General features: G+C 38.2%; 2 protein-coding genes across 2 annotated transcripts; both read right to left on the bottom strand.

Annotated features, from left to right (window-relative positions):
- Window positions 1-1,167: 1,167 nt before the first annotated feature.
- On the bottom strand, window positions 1,168-1,788 carry LOC132316287 (uncharacterized). The gene has a single exon (XM_059814794.1). It carries the CDS (start codon window positions 1,786-1,788, stop codon window positions 1,168-1,170), a length of 621 nt encoding a protein of 206 aa, XP_059670777.1.
- Window positions 1,789-3,666: 1,878 nt separating this feature from the next.
- Window positions 3,667-5,001, bottom strand: LOC132316286 (uncharacterized). The gene has a single exon (XM_059814793.1). It carries the CDS (start codon window positions 4,999-5,001, stop codon window positions 3,667-3,669), a length of 1,335 nt encoding a protein of 444 aa, XP_059670776.1.
- Window positions 5,002-23,019: the final 18,018 nt, after the last annotated feature.

Here is a 23,019-nt window from a genome sequence, read left to right as displayed (position 1 = left end):
GGTATTGAGACAAATCCATGACGGAGATTGTGGCAACCATTCTGGGGGCAGATCCGTTACGCATAAAGTCCTGACTCAAGGTTACTTCTGGCTATACTTGGCCCGGAATGCAGAAGAGTATACACGGAGGTGTGACAAATGTCAACGTCACGGTCCCATGAAGCATCAACCTGCCAAAGATTTGCACGCAATGGCAAATCCATGGCCATTCGCACAATGGGGGATTGATATGGTTGGCCCGTTACCCAAGACTGTGGAATAAAAGGAGTACGTGCTACTGGTTACAGATTATTTCACTAAATGGGTTAGGCCTACTCAAGTGTGACCCATAAGCAGGTCAAAAGTTTCCTTTGGAACAACATCATTTGCCGGTTTGGGGTCCCAAAAGTCATTATAATGGACAATGGTAAGAACCTCGATAATAGAAGTACAAGAAAATTCTTTGTTGAGCATAGAATTATACAAAAGTTAGCTGCAGTTAGCCATCCATAAGGGAATGGACAAGCTGAAATAACTAATCGGACAATTTTCAGTTGTTTAAAGAAGAAATTGGAGAAATTCATAACTGTTGCGCATATGAAACAAGCCTAATTGCTGCAGCATCCTTTTTTTCGTCCAGGAGATCGAGGCTATGTTCAAGCTGCTGACTATTGTTTCCTTCAAGCAATAAAAATGTCCGAAGGGTTGGAACTGCCGCTTCGGTTGGGATCATAGCTTCAGATCCATAAGCCATGGCAAAGGGACTCTCTCCGTAGGCCGCCGTAGTGTGGTTCAGTACGCCCAAAGCACCTGAGGAAGATTCTCGTACCATTTCGTTTTGAATTTCTCCAATTTCTTCTTTAAACAACTGAAAATTATCCGATTAGTTATTTCAGCCTATCCATTCCCTTGTGGATGACTAACCGCAACTAACTATTGTATAATTCCATGCTCAGCAAAGAATTTTCTTGTACTTCTATTATCGAGGTTCTTACCATTGTCCATCATAATGACTTTTGGGACCCCAAACCGGCAAATGATGTTGTTCCAAAGGAAACTTTTTACCTGCTCATGGGTCACACTTGAGTAGGCCTCGGCTTCTACCCATTTAGTGAAATAATCTGTAGCCAGTAGCACGTACTCCTTTTGTTCCACAGTCTTGGGTAACGGGCCCACCATATCAATCCTCTATTGTGCGAATGGCCATGGATTTGCCATTGCGTGCAAATCTTCGGCAGGTTGATGCTTCATGGGACCATGACGTTGACATTTATCACACCTCCGTGTATACTCTTCTACATTCCGGGACAAGTACGGCCAGAAGCAACCTTGAGTTAGGACTTTATGTGCGAGGGATCTACCCCCAGAATGGTTACCACAATCTCCGTCATGGATTTGTCTCAACACCACAAGAGCCTCAGTAGGGCTTAAACATTTCAGGTAAGGACCTGAAAATGACTTTCGGTATAACTGATCGTTAATGATGGCGTATTTAGCTGCGGTGATACGGAGCTTCCGTGTTTCGGACTTTTGGTTTGGAAGAACCCCATGCTTGAGGTAAGCTTCTAATGGATCAATCCAGCATGGTTCTCTAGGAATAACTGGAACCACCATTACTTCCTGCGGAGGATTAATGCTGGGCTCGTCCAGAATGTCAATCGGCACAATCCAAATCAGATCATCATTTGAAGATGACGCTGATATGGCCAATTGATCTGCTTTGGCATTCTCAACACGAGGTACCTGATAGAATTCGATCTGATCGAATCCTCGTGCAACGTTCTCTACAGTTTCTTTATATGCTTTCATTCTTTCCTATTTGGGATGGTACTGACCTGTCACTTGATTTATAACAAGCCGTGAGTCACTAAAAACCTTTAAGCAACGTACCTGGAGACTGCTAGCCAACCGAAGACTAGTAAGTAATGCCTCGTACTCGGCCTCATTGTTCGTAGCTGGGAACTTCAAACAGATAGATTGCTGCAGCTTAGTGCCTTCGGGTGTTGACATTACAATGTCTACTCCTACATTTGCTTGATTCAAGGAACCATCGACTCGAAGTTCCCACTTTGGTTCTGGGTGTGTCGGCTCTTCGGGAGTATCTTCATACTCGAGAAGGAAGTCCGCTACGGCTTGTCCTGTATGCGACACCTTTGGCTCATAAGTTATGTCGAAGGAACTAAACTCGATAGTCCACTTGGTAATTCTCCCAGATAAATCAGGCTTAGAGAGTATACCCCGTATAGGATAGTTGGTGAGTATCACAATGCTATAAGATTCAAAATAATGCCGAAGCTTCCTCTTGGCGTAGATCAAAGCTAAGATGACTTTTTCTGCTTTACTATATCGCATCTCCGCATCTGTCATGGTCTTACTTGTGTAGAAGACTGGATATTGCCTCTTTCCTTCTTTTCTAATCAATGCTGCACTTGTCGATGTATTGGAAACTGCCAAATACATAATAAGAACCTCCCCGGGTTTTGGAACGGATAGAATTGGTAGTTTAGCCATGTAACCTTTCAACCGACTGAGGGCCTCCTGCTGCTGAGGTCCCCATATATCTTTATTCTTAGATCGTATAGCTTTATTCTTAGATCGTATAGCATCGAAGAATGGTTTGCACTTATCTAACAATAGGGATATAAACCGGCTGAGTGCTACGATCCGACCAGTAAGAACCTGCACCTCCCTGCGATTTTTTGGTTCTTGATTCTGGATAAGGGCCTTAGCCTGAGCCGGACTTACCTCTATCCCTCTTTTATTCACTATGTGGCTGAGGAATTGACCTGATGATACCGCGAAGGAGCACTTGGATGGATTCAACTTCATGTTGTACTTCTTCAAAGTATTGAAAACTTCCTGAAGATGCTTCGGATTATCTTCTTTCTTCACATTTTTAACCATCATGTCATCTATATATGCTTCAACTGTCTTTCCCAGCAGATTATCGAATATCTTGTTGACAAGGCGTTGATAAGTAGCTCCAGCATTCTTCAGTCCGAAGGGCAAGACCCTATAACAATAAGTCCCCTTTTCTGTAATAAAAGCCATTTTTTCTTCATCTTCGGGGTCCATAGGAATCTGATTGTATCCCGAGTATGCATCTAGGAATGTCAACCTCTCGTAGCCGGTGGTAGCATCAACCATCTGGTCTATCTTGGGCTGAGGGTAGCTATCTTTAGGGCAGGCTTTGTTGAGGTAGGTATAATCTACACAAACCCTCCACTTTCTATTCTTCTTTTGTACGACTACCACGTTCAACAACCACTGCGGATATTGTACTTCTTGAATGAAACCTGCTTGCAACAATTTGTTCACTTCTTCAGCTATAATGTGATTGCGTTCAGGGGCAAACCTTCGGTGTTTCTGCTTGACCGGTTTGAACTCCGAATCCACCTTCAGGCTATGGCAGGAAACTGTGGGATCGATCCCTACCATGTCCGAGTGATCTTATGCAAAGGCATCTGCATTGCACCGGATAACATCAATTAATGCCTCCTTTTCTTCGGACGTGGAAGAAGAGCCTAGATAAGTAACCTTTTGAGGGTCATCGAAGATAACTTCCACGGCTTCGAGGGCCTCCTCGGTGGGCTTCACAATTTCTTCTTCCTTCTTTCCCTTAAGATACTTTGGCAAAGGGCTCTGTAATTGCTATTTGGGTCCAGTTTTGGAAGCCTCACCTGGTTGCTATTGAGTCGACGTCCTCTTCGCCTCAACTTGTGTCAACATATAGCATTCCTTCACTGCGACTTGATCGCCCCATAGATTAATTACTTCTTTCCCGTCCGAAGATAAGCAACGCATCACCTGGTGGAGGGTGAACGGAACTCCTCTCATCCGATGTATCCAGTCTTTTCCCATGATGAGATTGTAAGAAAGATGGATCTCTATTAAAACAAAGTTCTCCTTCAGAGTCCTCTTCGCCGCGGTTACGGACAAGTCTATTACTCCAAGGGGATCTACTCTTATGCCTTCGAATCCCATCAATGGGCTGGAGGTAGGTCGAACAGATGATGACGAGATCTCTAACTGATCAAAGATCGTCTTTATGATTATGTTAGCGCTACTTCCTGGATCTACCAAAACCCTCCTGATCATACAATTGGCCACTAAAAGACTGATGACCAATGGATCCTCGTAGGGGAGTTGCACTCTGGATAGGTCACCATACCCGAATCCAATACTAATGCTACCAGAATTGATAGCATTGACCGAGGATATCTTCCTGAGCTTGTGGGTCACCCTCAATCTGAATCTGTACACCTCCTCGGACTCTTGATCATCTTCAGACCTGTTATGTATTGCATGGATGACTTTTACTTGCGTACCTTCTACCTTGTAGGGATAAACCTCGCGAGGCTTTGCATGTTCTTTTGTCATGAGGTAATCCGTCAACTCACCTCTGGCGATCATATTCTCCACCTGTCGCCTAAGGGATCGGTAATCGTTGGTTGAATGCCCATAATCTCGATGATGAACGCAATGCTTGCTTTTGTCCTTTTGCTCCAAGGGTTGCTTTATTGGCTGCGGAGTTGTGAACTTCATCTTATTCTCTTGGAAGAGCCGAGCCAAGGTAGTTTGGAGAGGTGTAAATCCTTCCTCTACCCTTTGCCTTTTTTCAGGTGCCTGGGTGACCGGCATCGAGGAACGTTGGCTTTTTTGAATCTTTAGAGTTGGGATTTTTTCTCGAGGCTTGTTTTCCACTGTCACGAGGGTAACGTGCTGCGCTCGGTGGGCTATATTTTCCTCAAGCCAAATGTAGATCTGGGCCCTGGCATTTAGAGTCTGCATGTCGGGAAGAGAATACTTGACTAGGGAAGTGTGGAACTTCGTCCCCTGAATCATTGCCAGTTTAAATGTCTCTATAGCAGTTGCGGGATGACAATCCGCTATTTCTGATGCCTCCATGTTGAATCTTGATAAGAAATCCTGCAATGTTTCTCCCATTTTCTGCGTTACGGTGAAGAGGCTGGCAATGCTTTTCTTTTGCTTTTTATTTCCGCAATACTGTGCCAGGAACATGGTGCATAGAGTTACGTAATCCGGGATGGATTTATGCGGTCTATTCCTGAACTACTCTAGTGCTGCTCCTGTCAAACTGGTAGGAAAAACTCTGCACATCTAAGGGTCATTACGATCATCCAAAGCCATCGTTTGAGCATAATGATCTAGGTGCCGAGAAGGATCCCCTGTTCTATCAAACTGGGTTAAAGAAGGCATGGTGAATTTCTTGGGCCTCTCTACCAGATACACATCGTCAGTGAAAGGAGTTTTGATCAAAGAATTTTTGTGTTCTCTAGCCATCTCGGTAGGTGTCTGAATCTTCAGGAGTCTCTTCTCGTTAAAGGCTTCGTGAACACTTGCACCATCTGGGATTCCATTGGACCACACCGTAAGCTTATGGCTGGATTTGACTTGCTCATCCTGCGTGTGACGAGGGACGTTATCTGAAGCCGCAGCCTCGGATCTTGCCTTCCGTTGCTGTTGAACCTCATTCGGTTGTGCCCCATTAGGTGGAACCCCATCAGGCAGAAGTCCAGTAATCGGACGAATATTCTGATTAGGGGGTGCTGCTGTGTCACCCACTGGTGGCGGTGGTGCCAACTAAGCCAGCGTTTTTTGCAGAGCGTTATTCTGCTGTTGAAGCAAGGCGATCTGAGCCACGCTTGCTTCGTTTGCCTGACGAAGTACGTCAAACTGGTGCAGAAACTCTTCCCTCATCTTTTGCATCAACTCCGTCTGTTGATCTACTGAAGATCCTCTGTTCGACATTCTGGATGGTTAGTTGCAGGATTCACTTGTGAAACAAAAACAAGAATGGGAATATATTTGCACACGATTCCCACAGACGGCGCCAAAGTGTAGGTGCAAAATTCTACTCAACCAATAACAATTGAGAAAAATAATACAACACACTCAAGAACAATAAAAATAAATAAGAACAGTGTATAGAGAAGCGTAGAATTGCTTGGATCCCTCTATTGGAGGTCTGGGCTTCTATTTATATACAAAAGTTAGAAGAATTATGGTAGGACTTGCGTTGCTTGTCCTCTAATTCTTTTCATATATCAATTTCTTTACAAATAGAATTCTTTCCTCTTTATAATTCTTCCCTTTCCGGATTTTCCTTACACAGAACTTCCTTTGATGAATCCTTTTCCTTGTAGGACCGGCTCCTTCTTTAAATGGATTTGGGCCGCATCGAACTTGGTACACATGACTGCTGGTGTCTTGATTCGAGCTTTAGTAAAGCCCGTAGTTAGATAACAGTAGTTTTGGGCTAATGACCAACTCAACTTGGGCTTCTGACGAGATGGGCTTTGACCTTTATTGAAGATAAAGTTATATTTATGATGACGTGGATTGCTCTTATTGGAGGGAGATTTTTCCCTCCACAGTGACGTAGCAGTGTTTATAAAAAAAAATTATACATCATAAGTAGCAATGTATATTTTATACAAAAGAGTATTTTAACATACTGCTAGAGATGCTCTTAATTCATTTGATTCAAACGGATATTAGAATTTGGAAGTAATTGTAATGCCTGAAATCTTATATTAGAATTTGGAAGTAATTGTAATGCCTGAAATTTTAGAAAATTAATTTTGTTGGATTTCTATAAGATTTGAAAGCACTCAATTTTTTGACATGATAAATTTGTAATTTACTAAAGAACAATACTTGTCTACTCACCAGTGAGTAGAAAATTCATGCTCATCACGGATGTGGTGCATTACTAAACTGGCAAGTGTCCTTACATTTTAAAAAATAAAAAATAAAAAATTTAATAGTTATCTGATTAAACCCAAATAATTTACACTTTAAAAAATAAAAAATTTAATAGCTATCTGATTAAATTCAAATAAATCTGAATCAAATTATAATTCTCTCTCATCTCTCTCTTTTTCACGTTTGATTATTGCAGTTCTCAAGATGTTTCAATGTCTATTCTATAATAGTCTCATTCCTCATCCATGCATAAATAGAGCCTCATTTAATTTCAAGTTTCAGCTGTCTTTTTTCTCCAACAACTTTATAGAAAGATGGACAAGGGCCTTGAGTGGTATATAAATTCATTTCTTTGTGTATTGGTATTGAGCATGTCAAAGCATCAAATCACATGATAGATTTGTTTTTTATTTTTTATTTTTTTATTTTAAGTTTCCTTAGATTTTATTTTATTTTTCCTAAATGATTTGTTTATTTTTTATTTTTTAAAATGTAAGAACACTTGTCATTTTAGTAATGCGCCACATTAGCGGTGAGTATGAGTTTCCTACTCACCGGTGAGTAGACAAGTATTGTCCTTTACTAAATTGCAATAGTTCCGAGCACAAAAATAAAATTTCTAATTCATATCAATTGTTTTAACTTTTCTAAATCCTATTCTAACAAGAATTTATTAATTCGATCTAGAACTTAACCCGCCAGCACAATTTCAAGAAAGGGGTATGGTGCAATGTATATATAATTATATATTATATTAGAAAATTATTTAAATACGTACGTTAAAAAAAAAAATTAAGGAGTACAAAAAGAAAAATGAGAGAACTTTAAAGGAAAAAAATTAAGAGTTTTAATGGATGAAAGAAATTTTGACTTTTAAATTAATTAATTTGAAGAGCAAATGAGAAAATAAAGAAAATAAAAAGTTATAATTTTAGAAACCACACAATTTAGGAAGATGCAAAATTTAAGGAGTAGAAACAGAAAAAGAAAAATGAGAGAACTTTAAAAGGAAAAAGTTAAGAGTTTTAATGGAGGAATGAAATTTTGACTTTTTTATTTAGAAAATTTAATGAATTTGAAAAGTAAAGAAAAAAATAAAGAGATAATTTTAAAAAACACACAATTTAGGAAGATATTGTATAATTTCTTATATATAGAAAAAAAATAATTAACACATATATTTCGATGGCGGCAAAGGTAAGGGGCAGGTGAACCCCCTAACAGGCCTTGATTGGCTCGTCCTACCTAGCAGTCTAAATTTATTAGAACTCTTTTCTAAATTGATCTGCTAACTCATTAGGCTAGCTTTGTTTCAAAATAGTATAAGACCGCACGTGAATCACCTCTTTATCATTTCGATCTGCTCAAAGTCCAACAATGGGAAACCCATTGCAAAAGCAAGAAACGATGGGAAACCCATTGCAAAAGCATGAGGAATCAACCTTCTTAACTTGCCAGATATGTTTCGAACCCATGTTATCATCAACCAAGAAATTCAATAACAAGAACAGGTGCGTTCATCCATTCTGCACAGATTGCATGATTAAGTACATCGAAGTGAAGGTGAACAACGACGTCGCCGACATCAAGGGTCCGGGGCTGAACTGCGAGCAGCGGTTAGACCCTCTCACTTGCAGGCCGATCATGCCCGCAAAACTGTTCAACCAGTGGTGCGACCGAATCTGCAGTTTTACGGTTTGAAAGATGTTACTGTCCCTATTGGTATTGCTCGGCTCTGATTGTGAACGAGTGTGGAGGGAATGTTAAGAAATCAAAGTGTCCCAATTGCAAGAGGAGGTTCTGTTTCCGCTGCAAGCTTCCATGGCACCCCGGATTGATCGGATTGTTACACTCACAGATTGGTGGCAGATTGAATCTGTAACTCACAGATTGGGCTTTTGTTTAAAATCTGATATAATTCGTGAAATATATATATATATATATATATATATATATATATAATTTTCAAAGAATATATTAGTTAATGATAATTTAATGGGATGTATTAATTAAAAATTATTTAAATAGATTAAAATTTTATCTATTGGGTATGTTTAAAAGATAAATAAATAATAATTATTATAAAAATTGTAATGGATAATTTAGATAAAACCCAATCTGCGGATTCAATCCGATCTGATTCGTTATTACACGGATCCGATCCGATTCGTTATTACACGGATTGGTGACGGATTAAGATTTGTCTAATGATTAGGATTGATATCTAATCCGATCCGATTTGTAGCCACCCCTAATCAAAACTATATGACATTGGCATATAAACATTGGCATCACACCAGATCATTAAACCTCCCGGGCACGGCCCTCTGGCACTCAAACCCTGGTGTCGCACCAGATCACTCAAACCCTAATATTGCACCAAGTCAATAAGCCTAAAGGACCTGACCCTCGAGTCACTCAAACCCTAGCATTGCACCGACCAAGTCTCTAAACCTTAAGGACTTAGCCCTCGAGTCACTCAAACCCTAGCATCGCTCAGGTCTCTAAACTAACCTTCAAGGCCGAGCTTTCAAGTCACTCAAACTCTGGCATCACACTAAGTCTCTATACCTTGAGGGCTTAGCCCTCGAGTCACTCAAACCCTATAATACCCCTAATTTTAAAAAGGATATAATTGAAATTTAATTTTTATTTCTTGTGCATTTTAATGGAATATGTGACTGTGTGCTTACATGGTTTATTTAAATTAATGATTGTATGAAATTATTAATTTATGGTGTGTTTGTAAAACTGTTTAAATTGATTTATTTGTTTTAAATTGAAATTATATGTTTATGTTGTATTTATTTAATTGGTTACTTGAGTAATTATTTGAATTGATATATTTTTTTTAAATTGAAGTTACATGTTTAAATTGATTTAATTGTTTAATTGAAATTAAATGTTTATTTTTATGTCAAGGAGTTGGACTTGGATAGTAGTAATAGACCAACGATTTTGGGTCATATGGTTTACTTAGATAGGGGATTAAATGGGTATAGTTAATACCTATGGATAGTTCTACATATATATTTGGTTATATATGTGTATAGGGGTTAGTTTAATTATTAGTATAGGGGTTAGTTTAATTATTAATTATTATTAATGATTAAATTAGTGTCATTTTTCATTATATGTATAATGTGGTTTTAGGGTTTTATATTTTTATTAAATCACCGACTTATACATATAGTTAGTTTATTTGTTATTTTCTTTTCTTTTGCGGTTGTGTCTCCTCATTAATTAGAATTAGGTTTTCCTATACACCTATAAATATATCGTATTAAGTCTGCCTAGGGTTTAAAAAACACAGACTCTATTCACGTATACAGAGGGTTCATGTATATAGAGAGGGTTTTGAGAGAAAAACAGAGAGAGGAAATTTAGGGTTTGGCTAAGGATAAGGGCTGAACCAAGGAAGGGTGATTGAAGCTTGCTCGTGGATTGAACCAGGAGCAACAGAGGTTGGTGAAAGCAACTAAGGTCTCCGGAATTACTAAAGAAGACGGTTTAAGGTTTCAAAAGTGAAATCAGAGGCCAGTTCTATTTCTTACTCTTTTCCTTTGACCTGTGTTTTGTGTATACTTAGATAATCTCCAGGACTAAATTAGACTTTAAAACGGAACTTGTATGTTTATTAATTCAAAGATTTAATAGTATTGTCTTCTATGAATTGAAATTGGTTATCACATAAATTGTTTTGTTCTGTGTACGCTAAATTGTTGTTTATGAAACATACTGTGTTTTTAATTGTTCTGGAATAAATTTGGGCATAAATTAAACTCCTAGGAACCCTATTAAAAAAATTGCAGAGTTGTTTATGCATGCCGGAGACGGGGACGAAGGAGTAGAACAGGAGGAAACGGGTTTAAGGCTCGTAGAGGGGGAGAGAGCCGGCTCCATGGAAGTGGGAGTCGGCTCCCTCAACTGAAGAGCCGGCTCTAGGGGATGAGGAGCCGGCTCCAGGTGATGGGGAGCCAGCTCCCCTATGTGTAGAGCTGGCTCCAAGGGTGGATTGAGCCTGCTCTCAAAGTTTGAGAGCAGGCTCTCTTGTTTTAGTGCGTACTGGAGTTGATTTGAACACTGTTTGGATAATTTGAGGTTCCCTAACTGTTTTGGGATATTAGTGAGGGTTCTAAATGTTAATTTATGGTGTATTAAAACCCTATGATGCATAATTTTTATTTATATACTAATGTTTTGAACAGTATGGAAGTTTATACAAGTTTGCATACTGTTATCGGATAGAGAGGATTTAATTTCTTAAACTAATTTTAGCAATTTAAATAACTGGAGTATGATTTTTAAATCTGTATTGGATGCATAATAGTGTCATATACTTATTAGATTTTATTATGCTTATTCTGGATTTCAATTGATGAACCATTAAATTCTGTTCTATCAATTATATGGATGTTATTTTGGATTTTAATTAATGAACCATTAAATTCTGTTATATCAATTATATGGATGTTATTTTGGGCTTTAATTGATGAACCGTTAAATTATGTTCTATCAATTACATGGATGTTATTCTGGATTTTAATTGATGAACTGCTTTATCTGTTTTATCAATTATTGGATGTGTGGATTATATGCACCGGTATAAGACGGTGGCATATTAGGTATGGATTAGATCATAACGTTAACTCCTACATACTCTAGAATAAGGGAATGGATTATAAAATCAAATCCTACTTATATTTAAGTCAGATCAGCTGAACAAGTTGAATGACTAACTGGATTGCCTGCTACTTATATTTAAGTCAGATCAGCTAAACAAGTTGAATGGCTAACTGGATTACCTGCTACTTATATTTAAGTTAGATCAGCTAAACAAGTTGAATGACTATCTGGATTCCTTATGGATGGATATGATAGGATTTATATATATATATGATTATGGTACCACGATATGAGCTTGAGTCTTAGAGTAAATGGTTAGGGAGTGTATATGTATTGGGATGCATAGCTAGCTATGATGGTAGGGGTATACCCTGTTAGGCTTAGGTACACATGCCCACTTCATGTGGGTTTTGCATGTTGCCTTCTATTCAGGTTGAGACCCCCTTTGTAGTCCAGTGAGAGTCCCATACTGTAGATATATATATTTATGGACTAGATAGTTATTATTGAGTTATCTAGGATGTATCTGCGTATTGGGTCTCTGTCTGGATTGTAGTTAGAGTGGAACTTGTTCGTGGGCTTGACCCACTATTAATTTTCAGGTATCGGATGGTTCCAGTCTTAGAGTTGTTCGTGCTGAGCAGAGACGGTCACTCATCCTTCCGACTACGTAGGACTTCTATTTTTATTTAGTTTTGGATTTCCTTGTAGGTTCAGTTCATCTTCAGTTGGGTTATTTATTAGGGGTCCACTAGATGGATTCCTGAGTTGTATTAGCAATGGAGGATTGGATGTATCAGAATACTTTCTTATTTATAAAAAAAATTATTCTGAGTTTTCATTAATGGATTATCGTTTTAGTTTTTCTTTCAGCAATTTTATTTATTCTTATTTATCATGTTTGCATTCTATGTTCGATTATTACCATTTGTTTTTGATATATTCGGGTATTCGGGCATGGGCCTAGCCAACCCGCATCCGAAAATCCAGGGGTATCACAAACCCTGGCATCACACCAGGTCACTAAACCTCTAAAGCCTACCTCTTAGTCACTTAAACCCTGGCATCGCACCAGGATACTACACCTCGAGGTTAAGACCCTCGAGTCATTAAGCCTTAGCATTGCACCAGGTCACTATATCTCTAGGGCCTTTCCCTCTAGTCACCCAAACCCTAGCATCACACCAAGTCACCAAAACTTCGAGGAGCTCGCCTGGCCTTGAGCCACTATAAGTCTATAACCTTACCTGGCAAATTAAACCACAATCGTTATTTAGTTATTGGTCCAAACATAACACGAAACGAAGGTAGGGCCTTCTTAGATGTTTGGAACTTTGTATTGGGATGCTTTGAAGGACCTTGGACTGGTGGATGAGAAGTCGATAAATGTCTCAACTCGCAACGAGGCCCGATCAACAAGATGATGGAAATATGTTGTGACAAAGAACCTTAACATCCCATTTAATGCTCTGACACCATCATTACGTGTAGTCAATGATAAAAACCCATTTAATGCTTTTAATGCTTCAAAAGGGAGAGACACAACATACTACATGACTCGATGAGAAGAATTGACCTCTTAGGCTCCTAGGTCTATCATGACTGTTCAGACGGTCATAGGGCAAGGAGCGAGACAATAACCAAGAGGTTCATAATCTATAAATAGCACTATCTTGGAATGCATCTGAAGATGCAAGATTTCGCTTCTTCTCTCTTTTCCTATCTCTCTCTCTCTCTCTAGAATTTTTTTCTTTATTTTCCACCCGTAATGGTCTACTTATAGGCCATCTCCCTTATTTCTGTTAACTGATTACATTGGGCCTATATTCAAAAGTTCTCTTCCTTCTGGGCTCGATCTTCGAATGGGCTTGACCTTCCTCGGTGGACCCCCCATGTTCGGCCCATTCCAGGATGCTTTAGCATGGATCCTACTTCAATCATTCGACCCGATCCCGTTCCAGCGGACTATATCCGGCCCATGCCACTTCGCATCCTCAGCATCAAGGCATGACAAGGAACTAAGGTTCTGTCATAATTATAGCATATTCTCCTTACCTCCATCTGGATTTTGTTGGATCGGTCTTCTTTTCCTCCATCCCGTACTTTCTAAGCATCCCTCATATGTGTGTATGTATGTATGTTTCGTTGGATCATGTGTGTGTGTATGTTTTTTTATTTTTATTTTTATTTTTATTTTATCTGGTGTATGTATGTATGTTTAACACGCACAAGTGTAGCTTCAAACTTTCATATGACGATTTGAGCTATCGGGGAAGATGAGTCTGTTATTCCTAAATAACTTTTATCTATTGAGTCCACTAGCTAGGGCACTGTCAGATCACTAAGACAAACTTGGCACTGTCAGATCACTAAGACAAACTTGGCACTGTGTCAGATCACTAATACAGCGGGTAGCTCTGGCAATCAATCGATATTCCTTGAAATTAGACAAGAAGTCTAACAGACACTTACTTGTGTTAAGGAAGTAGGATGTCAAAGACTAACAGGTCAGATTAAACATCTAAATATGGAAGCTGGTGTTACCAGACTAATGATATGGTCGTTAGACAAATTGGAAGGAGGATGTGAGAACTGAGGTTCACAACTCTTAGTTCCTTGTTTATCGTGGAGGAAACATGATGTTTCACGGTTTGAAGCAGCTGTTTGGAGGACAGACAGGAGGAGGGACACAGTGAGTTTGTCTCAAAGTCTGATATTTATTCGATAAATTCAGATGGACCATCAGAGATCGCTAGATCCTTGTAGCCATTTCTCTTACTAGAGAATGAATGATAGAGTCGTTTCCACGGATTTGGTTGAAACATTGCTGATTCTACACAAGGGTCAGGATTCTGGTTGGGATATTGCTTGACTGATAAAATTATATCAGCTTCGTTTTGTCTATTTTGGAACTAGTAAGATATTAGTTCCTAGGAATAGCACGGATCACGAGACAGCTTAGATGGATACATGTGGTGATTCACGCTTTGTATTAAGTTTCATCTAGTGGAAGTTATTGGGAGGATGCTAATCTTATCAACCGATTTGGGAATTGAACCTTCGGTGATTAGTGCAAAATTAGTTGAGTTTTAGCATGTGTGAACATAACACTTGCTATTACTAAGGAAATTGGAAAGGTCAACTTGGAGTGTTGGAGCTGACCCTGGTTAGCAAGATGGAAGATTGTTACTTGGATGTCATTGGAGGTTTTAGCCACTTCCTATGTCAAAATGGGAGTAGGACTCGGAAGGAGTGGATGGTTGGTCGAAATTACCAACATTGGTTGGAATTTTAATCCTCTATGGATTAAGTGTGGTGGATAGAGCAAGTTCGCTGGTGGATATTACTTCTAGTACTATTTTACTTGGAAGTTTCTTATCAGTTCTATATTGCACTGATAACGGAGTCATAGCATGTGGTTACTCATTATAGTAGATAAAAGGTGCTATGTCATAGGAATTTTCTGAAGATGTTGGAGCAACAACTATGCTTCTAGACGGGAACTTTGATCAAACTATTATCGTTGATCATGGAGGATATGTTTTGGATATTTCTCTTAAGTGTGAATGGGAAATTGAAAGTATTACTTCGCTTTTTGGTTATTATCTGTGCTAGTATTGGCACAAGGAGGTTAGTGTGACCACGTTTGGGGTTTTGGATGCTACATAGTGCAGCTCTCTCACTTGTTGGTCTGAAATGGAAGCAAGGTTATATAATAAGACCTTGACTTAATTTAAAGAATACATCGGAGAGAAATGCTCTCTTTTATAAAGGACTGCGCGTGGTTTGGAGGCGGTAGTCGGATTTTATAAATAGTTGAACTCGTGCAGTAGAGTTTTATCAGGAACTGGTTGGTTGGATTGTCTTCCGTGTAGGAAGCAATGTGCTGTTTGGAGGAAGGTCAGTTTTAAATATTAAATTGACTTTTCACGATTTTTGTTTCTCAGATTAGCCAGTAGCCTATAGTTTAGCATTACCGGTTTGTTAGGCACTGTATACCTAAAAATTTTGTGCGTATATTCTATGGCACTTGGAGGACTATGGATTGGTATCCTGGTATAGATATTGGGTAAGGATAATTTGTTGTGCAAAACAACTTATGTGTAGTTTGTGGTGTTTCTTAACTAATGGAACCATGAATTTTTTTTAAAGGAATGGGAATTCAGTGGAGCCCATAAACAGAGGCAAAAGTTCACAACGGAATGGAACGGAATTTAAAATGAAAGAATTCTGAATTTCATGAATTCCGAGGATGAAATTCCTTTTGTTAGGGGGGAAGAATGTAATACCCCTAATTCTCAAAAGGATATAACTGAAATTTATTTATTTATTTTATATGCATTTTAATTGATTAATTGATTATTTGATTTGTGTGCATTTGAAATTGTTATTTATTTTATTATTTACGTAATTGATTAATTGTGAATTATTTATTTCTTTTACTTTAATTATTTAATTGTAATAGGTTATGTGTTTTAATTTAAATTGGTGTATTTGTGATTTAATTATTTGATTATTAGTGACTTAATTGACATGTATTTTTGGTAGCTTAGAGTATTTACGTATGTTGTATTTATAATTATGTTTAGGGTTTAATTTATGTATAATGGGGTAGCCGACGTATTAATGGACTGGGATTAGGATTAGGGTTTAGAAGGAACCTATATATATATAAGACAGTAGGGTCTGCTAGGTTACAAACCCTATTCACGACATAGTATCTTAAGAGGAAAAACATAGGAAAACTAGAGAAGAAAGAAACAGAGAGGTTTGAGGGGAAAATACAGAGAGCTTTTAGCTATAGACTGAAGGTGTGCCATAGAGGAAGGAAGAAGTGGATGGTGGAATAGAACTAGAGCAGTAGGAAGGTTGCCGGTAGTCGTCCGTTCGTCGGAAACTCCACAGACGGCAGTGAAGATTTCAAACCGGAATCTAAAGACAAGTTTAATTCTGTCTCCTTCCTGTAAACTTGTGTTCTGTGCATTCTCTATAGTCTCCAGGAATCTAATTTAATTATTAAAACGGATGTTTATGCGTGATAGAGTCTCTGTACAATTTTAAACCCCTGTTCGCTTTTGAAACTATGAACTGTTGTGTTTTTGTTTTAAATTTTTGTCATTAATTTCACAAGAGAATTTGAGGAGTTTCTAGGATTTAATGAACTTGAATTGAACCCTAGGAATGTAAGAAAAATTCTAGAATGGAGGGTTGAACTTCGCCGGACGCGAAGAAGATAAACGGAGAAAACATAAACTGTTGCGTTCATGGTTTAAGCTTTTGCTAGGTAATTCATGCTGGAATTAAAGAAGTTTCTAGGCTTGTTAGGACTTAATTTGAACCTTATAAATCTTTAACAAAAGGTGGGACAGAGGGCGGAGGCTTTGCCAGACACGAAGAAGGTAACACAGAGGAAGCAGAGAAGGAAAAACAGAGGCTGGGGAAGTGGAAGCGGCTCCACACTTCAATGGAGGCGGCTCCATTGAAGTGGAGCCGGCTCCACAAAGAGTTGAGGCGGCTCAACTTAAAATTGGAGCCGGCTTAACTTAAAATTGGAGGCGGCTCCAATTTTATAAAGTGCCTAGTACGTGAATTTTGTGATTTCAGGGCTCCAGTGTGTGCTTAAACTTGGTTGGATGGATTTGAATGATGTAATTAAATAGGATTCTACCCAAGAATGATTAATTATACCCAGGAATGATTAATTCATGTTAGGAACTTGATCAACTTGGGATTTAAAATTTAATTCACATGCGGTTTACGGCTTGGAAGAAATTAAATTGCTTGTCGTGATGTTTAAGCAAATTTAATGGAGAGGTTTTAAAATGATGTATTTAATTGTATTTAATTTATTAAAAGACCTAGAATTATTGGTTGAGGCTATGGGAGTGGATGTCATGAATTTTAATTATTAATTAAGCATGCAGTCAAAGAGGGTGGAATGGTTAATTTCTAGCGTGGTACTAGTAAATTAAACGGACTAAAATAAAGTTGTTTTTGTGAGGTTATATAAATGAAATATATAATGTCTGGGTCCCAGGAATGTTGGTTTCTACTATAGTTATAGACATCATGAAATTTAGATACTAAATTATATGCTGTCAGGAGCAGTGGAAGTTGTAATTACTAGTCTCGCTTTAGAAAACTAAATGGACTAGCATGGAGGTGGTTTTGGCATTCAAATAAAATGTGTTCAGTTTTAATATCTGAGTATCATTAGATCATGCTTCGGACTTATAGTTGGGGATTAAATAGTCGCCATGAGAATTAAATATTAATTTACATGCCGACAAGGATTGAGGAGGATTTATATGCTAGTATTCGTTTTAATAATGTAAATGAACTAGTATGGATGTATTTGTTAGGAATTCTAGTATAATGTGCAGTTTATAATTCTGTTATTCATTATGTTATGTTATGGATTATAATTGTTGACCTGTCATAATTTCTGTTCTGTCAATTATATGAAAATGGATGGCTTAAATTGTTTATCAGTACTTTAACAATTTAAAAGGAGGATCTATGATTATAATCATATACTAGATGCATAATAGGATCTTGTCTATATTTGATTGCTATTATGTTTGTTTCTGGAAATATTTGATGTTCATTTGAATGTGCATCATCTGTGGATCATATGCATGTATGTATCGGTATGGGACGGTGACATACGGAGGGACGGATTAGATCAAAACACTAATTCCAACCCAATCATACATATGGAATGAATTAACTAAAACAGTTAACTCCTACATGGATGCATGTCCTGTCAACTAAAACAGTTGAATGACATAATGGATTGTTGTTTTATCTTTCTGCATTAGGAAGGAATTTATATATATATACTTATGGTACCGTGATACAAGCTTGAGTCTTCTGATCATGGTTAGGGTGCGTATATTGCCTAGGATTGATAACTAGACCTGATGATGTTTCCTTGGTTGTTCTACTCAATTTGAGACGGATTATGTGGGCTGGTGAACGTCCTATAGTGTGTACTTATATCTATATGGACTACTTTAGCTATTGTTGAGCTATCTAGGATGTATCTGCGTATCGGGTTTATGTATGGATTGTAGTAGTATGGAACTTACATGTGGGCCTGACCCACCCTTATTTTTCAGGTATTTGACAGCACTAGGTTTAGAGTTTGTTCGTGGGGATGCAGATACAGTCACTCACTCTTCTAACTAAATAGGATTTTCTTTCTGACTTTAGTTTTGGATTTTAATTCTATAAAGTTTTATCATTTGGAATTATTAGGGGTCCACTAGTTGGATTCCCGAGTTGTACGGAATTAAAGGTTTAAATTTTATTAAACTTTTATTTGGAGGTTTTTTTTTTCGTATTTTGATTTCTACTCAGCTTATTATTTATTTTCTTTATTTCGTTTTGTATTCCTACTTGTTTACATATTAATTGTTTGGTATCCCTCGGATCTGTGCTCGGACTTGATCACCCGTGGCTCTAGAATCGAAGGGTATCACAAATACTAATAATAATTTTTTTTTAACTAGACTAAAATTTACTATAGTAATAAAAAATAAAAATAAATAAATAATGGGGTGGGCTCACAGTCCCCCCTACATCAGCCAGTGACTCAGAGGGTCTCCCAGAGACAGTATCACATTCACCCTCTTCTCTTGAAAAGGAGAGATTATAGGACAAGACTTACCAACTCATCATGAGTAGATTATTCTTATTGACAGATGATGTGGTCTAATCACTAATGCAAGGTGATAAATAAGGATAATTACCTTATTTAGAATAAATTCATGTTGGAAAATATATGTTTCACAGACATTTAAGATATAACTAACTTTATACTATTAATATAACATGAGATAATTAATTAAATATGCAAATTAAAGCAATAAAACAATAATAATAAATAAATACCCTGGCTAGTATTAAATACTTTGTCCTTAAGACAATTTACGCCTCGCATAGCGGACTCTGTGGCGCTTATCTCTCATGATACAACGGTCTACATCCATCAGTAGCAACACTATAAACTCATGGATAGGTCACTAACTAACAAATGCATTTATACTATATAAATGTTAAATTGGATGCAATCCGAACCAAATGGTTCCGACCAATGTTAATATTGCTCGATGAAATTAGATTAAGGTCTAAGTGGCTCGGACCACTTAACCATGGTTTGAACCCACTTGGGTTGGGTTCAAGTCTAGGGAGGGAGAGAAGAAATCAGAGAATTGAATGAATTGCAAATGGCAACCCATTGGGGCATTTATAGAAATAAAAGTGCCGAAATGGGTGTGTCTCTTCGAACACAACCATTTATATATGTGTCTCTTCATCATCAAACACACCCATTGCAATAGGTTGCAATGGTTCACATTGAATAGGTTATGTCTATTGGTTTTGAGTTGCATTTTTTCATCCAACAACCAACCAATGATCACACATGTTCAGTCCAAGGCATCAGTTGATGACTAATGAAATAATTTTCATTCACAAATTCTAACAATTCAATCGCGTACCCCATCTTTGATTTCCTTATATCATTTTTCTGATTTTGTAATTGCAGACTATTTGTTAGATTATTTTGTGTATTTTGTGTTTCGTGATTTTGTAATTACAATCTATTTTTATATTTGTGATTGGACCACATAAATAGAGATGGCCTACTAACGAGTGAGTAGGCAAGTCCTGTCAATTTATATATATATATATATAGAGAGAGAGAGAGAGAATAATGACTATTTGTGATTGGACTACATTAATAGAGATAACCTACTCACCGGTAAGTAAACAAGTCAATCTTGTCCATTTATATATATAATAATGATTTCTTACTCATCCACAGTCGGCTTGAGCGTTGGGTGACTTAGGCGGTCGACTAAGGCCCTAGCCAATAAGAAGGCTCCAAAAATTTAAAATTTCTTATATTAAGTTATACTATAATTATTTCTTAATACTATTAAACTCTAATAAATATAGAAAAAAAAAAATTATATTAGGCCCAAAGATTTATATCTTAAAAAAACTTCTTTTTTTTTTTCTCTTTTCTCTCTCCTCCCTCATTCGGATTTTATATCATATCCTAAAATAACTTCTTTTTTTTCTCTTTTCTCTCTTCTTTCTCATTCGAATTTTATGTTAGGCCTCAAATATTTATATCCTAAAATAACTTCTTCTTTTCTTTTTTCTTTTTCTCTTTTCTCTCTCCTCCCTCATTTCGTTGAACTCTGATTGATACAAAAATTTAATATTAAGCCCCAAATATTTATATCCTTGTAGGTGCAAAATTCTGCTCAACCAATAACAATTGAGAAAAATACTACAACACACTCAAGAACAGTAAAAATAAATAAGAACAGTGTATAGAGAAGCGTAGAATTGCTTGGATCCCTTTATTGGAGGTCTGGGCCTCTATTTATATACAAAAGTTAGAAGAATTACGGTAGGACTCGCGTTGCTTGTCCTCTAATTCTTTCCATATATCAATTTCTTTACAAATAGAATTCTTTCCTCACCGGATTTTCCTTACACAGAACTTACTTCTTTTGATGAATCATTTTCCTTGTAGGACCGACTCCTTCTTTAAATAGATTTGGGCTGCATCTAACTTGGTACACATGACTGCTGGTGTCTTGATTCGAGCTTTAGTAAAGCCCATAGTTAGATAACAGTAGTTTTGGGCTAATGACCAACTCAACTTGGGCTTCTGACGAGATGGGCTTTGACCTTTATCGAAGATAAAGTTATATTTATGATGACGTAGATTGCTCTTATTGGAGGGAAATTTTTCCCTCCACACTTTGCCCCCAATTCCCTCTTTAATTGGATTGCGGCTCCTATTAAAAAGGGAATTGAAGTTGCACGGTTGTCTTTTTTACCAAAAGACGTTTCGAAGATTGCCCATTGCTATTCTGCCTTAAGAGATTCTATAAGGGTTACTTTTACTCTCACTACGTTTCTTACATTCTTCACTCCGTCATCTTATCAGGTTAGTTCTTCATCTTTTTCTCTTCGATCTTGCATTATGAGTACTTCGACTACTCCTGAACGTATAGATATCGTAGATTCTAAGTCCACTCCCTCGTCTTCCCCTAATCTCATTAGGGTTCCCCCACTTAGGGTTTCGAACTTTCCTAAACCTGTAAGTAACTCGGCTAATCAGCCAGGTGCTTCCCCGATCCAGGCTGAAACATCCACATCTGGGTCGGACAATATCCTCACTAAGGAAGAAAGGAATGCAATTCTATCTATTCGACGCATCTGGTTCTCCATTGAATCCGTAATGGAAGAATTTGAGATTCCCGAGGGGATAGAAATTACAGAGTACCCCAAAGGCATTGATTTTTGTGCCGGTGAGGGTGTCGGAGAAGACGAGTTGCTCTCTCTGTTGGGTATCTCAACGCTCTTAGGTTCCCCTTTCATCCCTTCTATCATTTAGTCTTCAACAAATTGGGGATTGCACCCTTGCAAGTAAACCCTAGCTTCCTTCGAGTAATCTTAGCACTCCTCATTCGCCGGTGGCAGGAGAGTCTTAACCTGACTCTGGCTGACTTGCTGATTACTTATTCTATTTCTAAGCATGGAACCGAATCTTGTCGTTTCTTTTTCACTTCCCCCTTGCACCAAAGGATATGAACAGACCTTCCTACTTCTTGAGAAGTGGAAAGAGAAGATGATAATTGTTAAAGGGAGATGGGCCGTGCCCCAATTGAGCAAACTCCCAATCCCTCGCAAGTTCGGGAAGTTAGGTATAGAACATCCCCCTTTTCTTCATGAAGAGTGCTCGGGCTGTTTCCCATGTCGAGTCTTATTATTTCGATATATTTACGAGTTTCTTGGTGTTTTTTCAGCAACATTTCCTTCTTCGGCTGCCAAGAAGAGGCTTTCCTTCCTGGAAAAGCAGGTCTGGAGCAACCCTCCCTCGATCGAGAGCTTACTCACTTCTGCGAGTCTTAAAGCAGTTGCTTCCAGAGTTGTAGCCGCTGATCTCATGGACCTCTCACTTCCATCATTTGACAGCTTCCCCATGACTGAGGAAGAAAAACAGAGGGCTGAAGCCTTGAAGAGGAAAGCTACAGAGAATGCTCCGTTGACTATACTGCGTACAAATGAGCAGGAAAAGGAGATTGACGAAGTCCCTTTGAACAAAAGGGCAAGGCTGAACTCCTCTTCAACCGCGAAATCCAAGGGTGCTTCCAACCCAAAAAGCAAAGGGAAGAAAACCGAAGAGGTTAACCCTGAGGATGAGGTCAGCGCTTACGTCCTTGCCGAGGCTGGAGCAACTTGGACTCCTTCCTTCTCGAGGGCTGACAAGTCCATCCTCCATGTTGGTGATTCTATGGTCATTGACCCATCTGCAGCATTTGCCGTTGCTCGGGGAATATGGCTCCCCAAGGATGAAGAAATTATCGGCAGAATGGGGTTGGAACAATTGCTCCCATCTGCCCCTGTTTGAGCCATAGAGGTTTGCTCCGTCCTTCATTTCCATTGTCATAGTTGCCTTACACACTTTCTTACACTGTTATTATCTCATAATGCAGGGCTTGTATCATACTATGGCCCTCTGTGCTGCTGCTGAGGCTCAGTCTCTTTCCCTTAAAAAGTTGGAGAAAGACCTCAGTAATTCTGAGAAGAATGCATCCCATGCCATTGCCAATGCACAAATTGCATATGAGGCTCGGGATGTTTACAAGAAGCATT

This window comes from Cornus florida, unplaced genomic scaffold (assembly GCF_030987335.1).
Source record: "Cornus florida cultivar Cherokee Brave unplaced genomic scaffold, ASM3098733v1 CherokeeBrave_3.0.0_Hap2_Chr07, whole genome shotgun sequence".
Taxonomy (NCBI): Eukaryota; Viridiplantae; Streptophyta; class Magnoliopsida; order Cornales; family Cornaceae; genus Cornus; species Cornus florida.
Note: the sequence above shows the minus strand (reverse complement) of the source record. Positions and strands in the feature narration are given on the sequence as shown.

Coding starts and splice junctions, on each gene's coding strand:
- LOC132316287 (XM_059814794.1), bottom strand. CDS start 1,788: ATGAAAGCATATAAAGAAACTGTAGAGAACGTTGCACGAGGATTCGAT.
- LOC132316286 (XM_059814793.1), bottom strand. CDS start 5,001: ATGTTCCTGGCACAGTATTGCGGAAATAAAAAGCAAAAGAAAAGCATT.